This window comes from Colias croceus, chromosome 1 (genome assembly GCF_905220415.1).
Source record: "Colias croceus chromosome 1, ilColCroc2.1".
NCBI classification, from domain to species: Eukaryota; Metazoa; Arthropoda; class Insecta; order Lepidoptera; family Pieridae; genus Colias; species Colias croceus.
In genome coordinates this window covers 13,167,628-13,178,465 of record NC_059537.1, presented here as the reverse complement: position 1 = coordinate 13,178,465, position 10,838 = coordinate 13,167,628, and the positions used below count along the sequence as shown (strand labels likewise).

At 33.1% G+C, this 10,838-nt stretch overlaps 4 protein-coding genes across 4 annotated transcripts; 1 reads left to right on the top strand and 3 right to left on the bottom strand.

Moving 5' to 3' along the window:
• Window position 1: 1 nt before the first annotated feature.
• Window positions 2-3,777, bottom strand: LOC123700983 (replication termination factor 2). Its single transcript, XM_045648415.1, has 4 exons — window positions 3,547-3,777; window positions 3,294-3,473; window positions 2,771-2,980; window positions 2-707 (listed from the first exon to the last, which is right to left on the bottom strand). Exons 1-4 carry the CDS (start codon window positions 3,613-3,615, stop codon window positions 207-209), a joined length of 960 nt encoding a protein of 319 aa, XP_045504371.1. The 5' UTR covers window positions 3,616-3,777; the 3' UTR covers window positions 2-206.
• A 749-nt stretch (window positions 3,778-4,526) lies between these two features.
• Window positions 4,527-5,417, top strand: LOC123701053 (pre-rRNA-processing protein esf2-like). Its single transcript, XM_045648496.1, has 2 exons — window positions 4,527-4,895; window positions 4,976-5,417. Exons 1-2 carry the CDS (start codon window positions 4,661-4,663, stop codon window positions 5,320-5,322), a joined length of 582 nt encoding a protein of 193 aa, XP_045504452.1. The 5' UTR covers window positions 4,527-4,660; the 3' UTR covers window positions 5,323-5,417.
• An 85-nt stretch (window positions 5,418-5,502) lies between these two features.
• LOC123701225 lies at window positions 5,503-6,294 on the bottom strand. Its single transcript, XM_045648666.1, has 2 exons — window positions 6,035-6,294; window positions 5,503-5,795 (listed from the first exon to the last, which is right to left on the bottom strand). Exons 1-2 carry the CDS (start codon window positions 6,160-6,162, stop codon window positions 5,531-5,533), a joined length of 393 nt encoding a protein of 130 aa, XP_045504622.1. The 5' UTR covers window positions 6,163-6,294; the 3' UTR covers window positions 5,503-5,530.
• Window positions 6,295-6,710: 416 nt separating this feature from the next.
• On the bottom strand, window positions 6,711-8,360 carry LOC123701150. The gene is made up of 3 exons (XM_045648565.1): window positions 8,169-8,360; window positions 7,523-7,786; window positions 6,711-6,966 (listed from the first exon to the last, which is right to left on the bottom strand). The coding sequence occupies exons 1-3, from the start codon at window positions 8,271-8,273 to the stop codon at window positions 6,850-6,852; spliced, it is 486 nt and encodes a 161-aa protein (XP_045504521.1). The 5' UTR covers window positions 8,274-8,360; the 3' UTR covers window positions 6,711-6,849.
• Window positions 8,361-10,838: the final 2,478 nt, after the last annotated feature.

Here is a 10,838-nt window from a genome sequence, read left to right as displayed (position 1 = left end):
ACTGTGTTGTAGTTTTTATTTAATTCATAATTTTAAGGTTCCTATTTCATTATCAATTGTATTGTATTTTTTATCTTGTCATTGACAACAGTGGTGGAAATATATAACATCTTTAAAATGAGAATTTATTCAAAAATTCTAACAGGAAAATAAAAATAAGTGTACACTGTTGTACTCAGATTATCTCTGAATTGATCTATTGGAATTTAGTTATAAAATGGGTTATATGTAACCCAATGAGCTCTCTTCTGTTCCTGATCACTTTTATGAGAAGTAAATAGCGATTTGTACACTTCACTAGTCTGTGGATCTTTGGCTATACTGTAATCTTTCTTTGCCTTCTTATAAGATGGGTCTTCCTGCAGACCATTTGCAAATGCCCTTTTGGAGGACCCAAAGTGTCCTCTGGCTTGTTTATTTGGATTGAATTTTGGTAAAGACAAAGGTATTGTTTCTGTTTCTTTCTTAACTTGACTACTACCAGGTTTGCAATCTTCACTTTTAACTTCACTACTGCAAGGTTCAGGTTCCTTTGTTTTGGATGAGGAAGCTTCAGCTGGTTCTGTCTTGATTTCTACCTTATCGGCTTTGGATTTCTTAGTCTTTCTACTAGCAACACGGATAGCCATTTTCTCTTTCAGCTTCTCTAAATCTTCATCTGTTCCATTTAAGACAACAACATCATTTTCTGTGAATGGCTGCTGGCACTGTAAAATAAAATTTAATTTTGTTTATACAAATAAGGAAATAAGTTTATGAGATAATGAGTTGTGGTATGATTAATTAACTATATTAATTAATTGAAGAACTTTGTTGTTGAACATGGGTTTGTTGAATAATGTGTGTAAAGGTCTACCAGAATCTGATGGCATATTTATATTTAAGAAATAAAAGATTTTCATGTGGCAACTTATTTGACAACTATCAAATTGGTTGTCAAATTATTTGTCTTTTTTGCAGTTGATAAATAATTTTTAGGATTTTGTCTAAAAAATCTTAGAAAATGTCGAAAAAGCCGCTGTGATCACAAGCACGAGGTGTTGTTTATAATGTGTATAGAAAAATATTTGATGAAGAAGGTTCAAACACATCACAATTTTCAATTTAGAAGATTTTATTGGTAAATTGGACTTACGCGCTTTGATACTTTCAATTAAAAAATATTATATGTAGGTAACTATAATATTGTTTGTTGATTGGAATATAATTTTATGAAAACTTATTACAGGAGTTTCCAATACGGCTATTCGTCAAGTCCAAGCTGTCCAAGTCAATTTTATAATGTGTGTATCTGTTATATACTTACGAAAATAAACATAGTTTTATTTTATTTTTATTTTATTTTATAAAAAATTATAAGCAGTCTAGTTTTCTATCGATATAACATCGATATTTTCACATGGCATAATGATAATGAACATACAAATATAGGTATGTGTAAATAATAATATGTTTTACCTGTATAAAAGTAATATGCATTATACATGTAAGTATGTACCTACATAATATTAAGTGGATATCTCATTATTAAGTACAGTATTGTCCACTTATGTAATGTGACTAATGATATTGAGAACAAACTAAAAAATAAGCAGTATCAAGATCGTTCAGTCCATTTTCCCTAGGGTTGTACACTCAAAATTTTGATTTCCCTAATTGCCATCAGATTCTGGTTTACCTATACTATGTATGGTTCATAATAGCTGGGTCCACACCGGACGATCCAGTGATCCCGCGATCCGCGATCCAGGATCGCGGAGCATGGATCGTGGATCATGTTAGGCCGATCCACTTTAAAAACTTGCGATCCAAAATATGCGCTCCAAGTGATCCTAAGGCGATCCGTGATTCAGCCAGTCTAACTCTTGTACGATATGGAGTCACACGTACAACGGCGGCGTCTTGCCGTTGCAGCAGTAACTTTTATTATACTGAAATGTTTGCGAAAAAAATCAAAAAAAAAGAAATCGACGGTTTTGGGTGAAACAACTTTACAAAAATCGAAAGGAATCTGGGACTCAGCTGTACGCAGAGTTAGTTTCAGATGAAGTGGAACACAATTTTGCAAGAATGAATGCTAATCAATTTGAGATATTGTGTTAATTATTGGATAACAAGCTAAGAAAGAATGATACAAATTATATTTTCTTCAGATTTTCGACCGACTTCCCCATTTCGCAAGAAATATGACGCCATGCGTCATCCCTGACACCTCTATTTGTGTAATTCGAATCCTTGGGATCCCATAAACATGGAAATTTTTTGTACAACGATATCAGACGGCGACTTTCCGAGATATCCATGACTTTCTGAGGTGAGGTGGATCGCGCGAACCAAAACACAACCGTCCACACCGCGCACATCACGCAACTGAGGCACCTTTGAAGCGGGTACAAAAACCGCCCGCTAACGGATCGCACGAGGTAGGGATCGCGCGCGGCAAAACGCGTGCATAGATCGCGCGCGGCACGTCCACACCGCCCGCATCTTTGGATCGCGCGCCTGCCGCGCGCGATCGGATCGCGGTGGATCGTCCGGTGTGGACCCAGCTATTGGGTTTATATTGCAAAATAAAGTAAAAGATAGTTATGATTAATACTTAAAGATGTATAAATGTAATAGCTATATAGAGATAATCTTTTGTAGATAAACTCAATGTTTCAATATAAGTTTTGAAACTTTGAAAAAAAATTTACTTCTTTTAAACTTTTGATCAAAACTTCTCAAGTAGAAGTGAACTTTTATAAATTTAACACTATGCAAATCTTACCATATGGCACAAATTCTGTCGAACTTCTTTCAAAGCTCTCTCAGCAAGCACACAACCACAACTCCACAGGAAAATGAACCGGAACTTTCCGGTCATTTCCAGACCACTGATGGGACAGATGTAGGGTGCACTGCCTTCACCGACAGCCCCATCTGTGTGTTCTGTCTTCTTGTATGCTGGGTTCTTTGTGAGTTTCAAGTCTTTGATATCCTGCAATGTAAACATATTAATATAAAAGATAAAAGGAAAAAAAAAAACTGTTGTGTGAGGAGACTAAAATATTTTTGTTTATCTTGCTAATGAATGCAAGAACCTAAAGAAGAAGTAAAGACATGTAATAAGCCGTACTTGTGATTGGCCTATTGCATTTTATTTGATAGGTATTTTAATTGTGATGATAACGTAATTAAAAAAGGCACAAATATTTCAAAAAAAAAAGAATATAAAGCAGTAAATAATTGTTATTACTGTTTAACACTGAAACATCATTCAGGAAGTTTTGTTTCAAGCTGTATAATATTACCTTCAGATTCTTAATATGGTTGATGGACTCTGGCTTGGATTCCTTATCTAGTAAAGCTTCCAACACTGAGCTCTTACTGTACAAACGTCCAAGGCCACAAGCAACAACAGGTTCTTGTAAGGGTTGTTGAGATAATGCACAGTTACGCCATTTGAACGATCGTTCAGCATCTTTATCTTTCTGAAAAAGAAATAAAACAATAAATATGTCCAATGTAAATAGTGTGAAAATACATCGTTTAAAATGCTCCTACCTGTTCTGGTTTCTTTTTTAATCTCACAAGTTCATCACGACGAGGAATAGTACCACCATCACAACCCATTATTTAAGCAACAAATTACAAAAATGTAGAGACTGATCGGTATTGAGGACTGGTTGGTATGATATCAATAATAAGCAACAACGCAAACGCATTAATTAATAGAAAATACAATAATTTCACAAATCCACAACATTCAGCAACGAAGCAATACAATATGTGACAATAATAGTGTCAACTGTCAAATGACACATTTGACACGAGCTTGACAATGTCAACTTGACATAAGCATTGAACACAGATAGATAAAAGTGCATATAGACTAAGATAATTTATTCTACTCTATAATATGTATCTAGCGGAAAATTTATTTGACGGTCGCAGGACAAAAATTATAAGGAATCTGAGTAAGGCCGCGTTTCTATCTGCAAGAAAACTTCCACAAGAAATGTCCGACAGTCTGTCTGACAGCAACTTGCAAGTCTACTTGCAGGTGGAAACACGGAATTAGAGTAATTAGACTTGCAAGCTGCTATCAGACAGACTGTCGGATATTTCTTGCAGAAGTTTTCTTGCAGATGGACAGGCGGCCTATTAATTGTTGTACGTTTGCGACATAACAGGACAGTAGGTAACCATTGATCGGTTTTTTTTTTTTTTTTTTGTAAGGTGTTTCTCAATGTTAGCCAGAAGAGCTTCTACATTTTAACGCGGACGCGGGGGTGAACTGAAGGTTCACCCTGGTAGCGACATGCACAAGGGCGTCCCCCCTTGACGGGGATCTCGAACCTCGGCTTGGACTGTCGCTTGAGTGGAGGAGGCCAGAAGGGCACTAATCGGACGGGACCATTGATCGGTATGTTGATTGCACAGGTTGATTGCCATTAAATATTTAAAAAAAAAAAGGTATGTTGATTACGTACTCTGTGTGGCAAATGTACGTAGAACTCCAACTTCCTTAATAATCTGTGAAGTGTGATTGATCGGCTGTCAAAGTCATGTGGTGGTGTGTTTTTAAATTTAATTTCGAAATTAGTAAATTATTATAATAATAATTCTGGATTTGTTCTATATTATTTAGTAATCAAAGTTGAAAAAATTATAAATCATGCCATCCGAAGATATTGATAGAGTGCCAGAGAATGGTTCTGAATATGTTAACAATGAAAATAGTCTGGACAGCACAGTAGGTTCTGATACAAATAGTAATTCTTTAAAGAAGAAAAGGAAACGTGGAATTATTTATCTTTCTACCATACCTCCATATATGAACGTTGCAAAAATTAGAGAAATATTTACCGAATTTGGCGAAGTTGGTAGGATTTACTTACAATCCAGTGCAAGTGAGTATTTTGAGGTTAGGCGACATGTTTATTATTATTATCTCCGTACATATTTAATTCTTACACTTTCCTTGTTCTAGAACCTGGAGAGAAACGAAAACGTGTTCCCAATCAGTTCACAGAGGGCTGGGTGGAATTTAAAAGGAAAAAAATAGCTAAGGCTGTCGCGGCAAGTTTGAACAATACTAAAATCGGTACAAGAAAAAAATCCCGGTACTATGATATGATATGGAACATTAAATACATTCCAAGATTCAAATGGATTCATTTAAGTGAAAGACTGGCGTATGAGAAGGCGGCAATGAAACAGAGACTTAGAGCTGAAATATCACAAGCTAAGAAGGAGGCGCACTACTTACAGAGTAATGTCGAGAAAAGTAAGAAAATGAAGAAGAGGAAAGCTGCAGAAAATAGTGCTACGGAATAAATATTTGTTAACTTTTCCCAAGTTTCAAAACTTAATACCTAGGGAACTTTTGTACATACTTTGTTTGTTAAATAATAAAACACATAAAGTAACAATTTTATTTTATTAATTATGTCACAGTAATCTAGTTAATTATACTCTAGATCACATGTTTTGTTAAATAATAGATGAAGGTACATACCTATGTACTTTCAAAAAACTGACGGAACTATTTTTTGCCATAATTAACTCTACCACTTATAATTTCTTCCACTCTCATCCTTTGCTTCATAGTAAGTGGGTCAGGAGTAAGTTTGTTTATATAGCGCCTTGGCGGTATCTTATGGGAGAGTATACCTTGAGAGAACTCTCTGTGAACCCTCACACCATCCAGGGCATTAGATTGGAGCTTCTCAAAGCTGTGTAGTTCTTTCATGAATTGTTTGCGCTGTGCAACTTTCGCCCAGTGGTATCGATGGCGGCAAACGACGCGGCTAAAAAAATTATAATTTAGTTTAGATATTAAAGAAATGACTATAATATTATTATTAATTCAAGCTCCTGCAAATATCTCTAGTTATTTATTCATACTTCTATATGAAAGATAGTACTTAATACAATAATTAAACATAGAATTAAATAAATTGCATAATATGGAAGAGAAATAATTTCTTAATTATTATCAAGTAGGTACGCAAAAACATCATAATTTACAAGAATTTTTATTACTTACTATGCCAAACCTAGTTTTGTATAACTTGGATAAATGCTGACATCAGAGCGGGCTAATTCCGGATATCCTGGGTACAGAGGGACTCTACGTTTCTGTTCTTCTGGAGGTTTCTCTTCTTTATGAGCCATTGAGATTTATTAAATATGGATATGCCAAGGAAAGGCAAAATTTATTTTGATTACATTGGTAGCACTGTTGCTATGGAAACATTACAGGAAGCTAATATGAAGCTGTGATATGAACTATGAAGTCATATCTGATGTCACTATGATTTCTAGTGCCATGGATAAAAAGTTTTATGTTTTGAATTGTTAAGTCTATAAAAAAAAAAAAAAAACAGGAAAGGATGAGTTCATCTGCTTGCAATAGATTAATCATCAGTAAAACCTAGGTAATGTATTCATAAGTCATAACACAAATTTTATTTTAGGTGACCTCATTCTTTAGAAAATGAGTAAATTACATATTATATTTATAAATCCATACTTATGTTGATTAATAAGTAAACAGTATAACCTGACATGAATATGAACAATTCTATAACAATACATGCATAACTAACTAACTTTGTTTTCTTGAAAGTCATTATCCATTTACTCCATCTACTGAGATATCGCATTCGCATAAACATTAAAAACCAACATCTTCAGTTCCCACTAAAAAATAAAACAAAATCTATAAATTAACAGTTTATTCATACATCAATAATAGCAATATAACTACTCAGAGCGTGTTGCCCAAACATTAAACACTGATCATGGTACTTATTGCATGGATCCATTTGTTTCTATAAATTATTAAATATGTACAGTTGTTCAAGAACTTGCTGTAACCGCCGCGATTCTGCTCTTGCATACACAGTCATTAAATTCACTTACGAGCACTGAACACAAGAGTGATTTGTCGGGATTTGTACTGTAGCATTCAAGTACCTGAAATATATAATTGTTATAAAAATAGAACAAAAATGTAAAACTAACAATTTATACATACATTATTTATACCAATACATATAACTACTCCCAGAGCTTGTTTAAAATTTAAGAATAATTGATTTTTTTTAATACTAAATCTAGGCAGTATGTAATCTAATTAAATCATGCACATTAATTATTAGGGTTTAATAAGAATATTGAGATAAAGAATTGCAAGAAGTTATATTTAATTGCTAATTAATATTTGAATTTATATTAATAACTCAGCCCCCGGAATCACAGACACAATAGAAAATCTATTGTGTCGTGGCCCGATCGGGCCGATCGGGCCGCTCGGTGCTCAATGGGTTAATTGTATGATATGATAAATGTCTTGAATAATACAACTACAAAATATTGTACTTTGAACTCTCATTTATGTGGAAGGTTATCTTTTACAAAATTAGATGTTAAGTTTTTTATCCAACAGAATTATTTTCCCATGAACTGTATACTGCACTGTATTATATCATTTCTCACTTCTCAGACGGACAGATAAATACAAAATAAATACCTTAGCTTTCTCTTCCTGGCACGGAGGCAGTTTGTTAGCAATTTTATCAGCTTGAACCAATTCAAATAGCTCATTTGCTTCCTTCAATGTCTTTTGATACTCAACAATCATACCGCTGTTAATTTTTTCATGTGCTCGTTTTAAGTTTTCGATTCTACGAGCCCAGTAAGCTTCCTCGGCAGCTGCTTCTTGCCGCCTACTAGAATCGTAGTTTGGGGGTGGAGGGGCATACTGCGGGGTAGGTTGGGGTGCTGGCTCCGGTTGCTGGAACGTTAAAAAATGTTCAATGAATAAATTGCATTAAGTTATAACAAAATAAACATTGACTATTTGCAAATATTTCCTTCTGTCTATGCAAATTGAATGATTTGATTACTTATAATAGATAAGATTATCACGATAAATAATCATATGCTTTTTTACACAGCCGTATTCATAAACATGTAATTTTTTATGATATCACCGTCGATTTTAACATCTATTTGTGTGATCACGAGAGGGTCAAATTTGCTTTACCCAATGCTTCACCAATTATGTGACAAAAATTATATCGATAAATTTAAATGTGCGATAGTGGAAAATGATTTATATTTTGTATATTACACTTGACATTGATTTAAATTATGTAATTCACTTAAATATTTACTTTTGCGGATAATTGAGCTTGTATTCGATCTAATGCTTCTTGGGACACTTGTATAGCATTATCGTTATCTACACTCAGTTTTCGAGTACTTTGCGAACCTCCCATAATTAAAAAAAGCAAAAATTTCGGATAAATAATCGGCAAATCGCGTCAAAAAGACATTATTGACACGGAATTAGGGATGAAGGATAAATTTTTGACATTTCTGAGTACTGAAGAAAATATTGTTGTCTATGATTAAGGGGTACACACACGGGTATAAATATCAAGGGTATTTTAGACATGTCTGGTAATGCTATTATCAATTAGTAAATTATCATTAACATAAACTTTGCAATCGTGAAAGAATATTTATATTACTTACGTGCTACGAGTGCATTTGTATGAATTTTAATTTTATAAATTTTCCTTTATCATAGTAGTACGTTCATATAAGAATAGATGGCGTTGTAAACCTAACTGCAATCTACACTAATATTACGAAGAGGAAAGACCTTTTTTTTAATTTTTATATAGAAAAGGCCCCCATTCTAATAATACTGGATCGATATTAATATTTTTCCACTATATTATTAGTAAGCAGCCTATGTGGCTAAATTTTGTTTTATTTTTTATCCTGGGTCAACGCGGATGGAAACGGCACAAGCGGCTAGTTATTTTTTTAACGATTTGAATATATTCATCACTTTTAGCGATATTTAAAAATATAACATCAGCAAAGCATATTATTAAGTAACAATAAAGCGAGGATAATTTATATCTATATTAATATTATTAAGCTAATTACATGTCCCGCAGCCGGAGGGCCCAAAAGAAACTCAGATATACTTAGAAACTACATTTAATTACTAAAGTGAGACTTTTACACCCATGTCTGCACGATGCAGACCGGAGTCAAAGAATGAATTTATACATTATAATAATTATAAAGACGTAAGCTTGGATGCTAACTAAGGGAAATCGCACCCACATTCTATTCCCGTGCGAATGGCGTATTCAGCAGTTTTGTATGAAGGCAGGGCCGTAACTCCTCCCGCCGAAGTTCAGCGACCATTTTTGAATATTGTGAAAAAATGTTGCTGGAAGCTGGGGCTCATCTGCTTCCTCATCTGCTCATCTGTGGTCCTCTATAAAGTATGTGTCGATCTGCGTCACATCGTGTACCAAATGGCCAAAATTAAGACTGCACCAACCAGAATTATGTATATAGGGATAGTTGTTTGATATATTGCAGGATCCTTTTCTATAGCGATAGGGGTTTCTTCCAAATTAACTGAGTTGAGAATTGCGTATCTTGTATATTTATTTCTAATGTCCTTGATATATGCACTGCGTATCTTCAGTCAGTGGCTGATCCTTAATTTTGTCATTTACATTATAGATGTTAAAATTCTCCGACTCGAACATACATCCAGTAGGTATAGTTAATAAGAATGTACCTTGGAGTATCATGAAGTCCTCTTGTTGCATTTATAGTGAGATTTTAAATGAGCGTGGTAAATATAGTAAGTAATGTATTATACTTCGGGCATTCAGCCTCTATGTACAAGAATGAGTTACTGTTAGTTGCTTTATAGGGATAGGAAGGGATGAGGGCCTGCCTATTCTTATTTGGAAAAATAGCTAAATGAAATAAATCAAGAATATCTGTAGAAACTAATGGAAATTTAAAAATTATTTACAATTTGCTTATTTGAAAAGTAGTATCCAGGCTTAAGTATATTATAATATTCCCTATCTATTAATTCTTATATTTTATTCTAATTATAAATGTTACCTAATTTCTTAATCATCTCCCTAACTGTTTCCATAACTTACATTGAATGATGATTAACTAACTTAACATATGTAATAATTGTCATTTAATTTTTTTTTAAAGAATTGAATTAATATGAAATTAATTTTCTATTGATTTTCCACTATCTGAGAAAGAATACTATGATGGCCTTTGAAAAATCACTAGATGATAATATATAAACTGAATGCTGATTTTTTTGAAAAGCTTAAATGAAATTGATATATTTTATAACATCATTGTACCTACTTAATCCAAAATAATACCTGTAATACCTATAATGATCGCTCCTAATCTTCACAGTCAGTAAAGCATAGTGTGTAAAGTTCGGATCATATGTATTGTATAGTATATACCGATAAGGCGATTCACTATAATTTTAATACAAATAATTCTCGGAATAAAAGTCAGGGCCGTACTCAGGTGGATATAATTCGTGCATATTCATTTCACACATTTTAGAATAATTTTGTGTTAAAGGTAAACTTCTAACGGGTTTCGAATTAAATTCTTTTCTATATTTGTTACTAATTATTAAAATTATTTTTATTCTTTAAATAAGATGCATTTAATTCTTCGTACATAAATTCTAATGATGAAATTAAATTAAACTAAATGAAAAATTTATTTATCACAGTTTTTAAACGTTTTTTTTCAATTGAAATCGGATACATTGAATTCTTGAACCTAAGGCCTCCTATGAACCGCGAATAAAATCTTAAGTAGAATTATTATATATTTTTTTATATAAAATGTATGTTTTGCCTCTATGGTGATTACTACTGAATCATGAAGCGAAATGTAAGTCATGAAATTAGGTAATTTTATTCAATTTATCATTGATTAAGAAATTAAGCTATTCACTACCTTCAGTA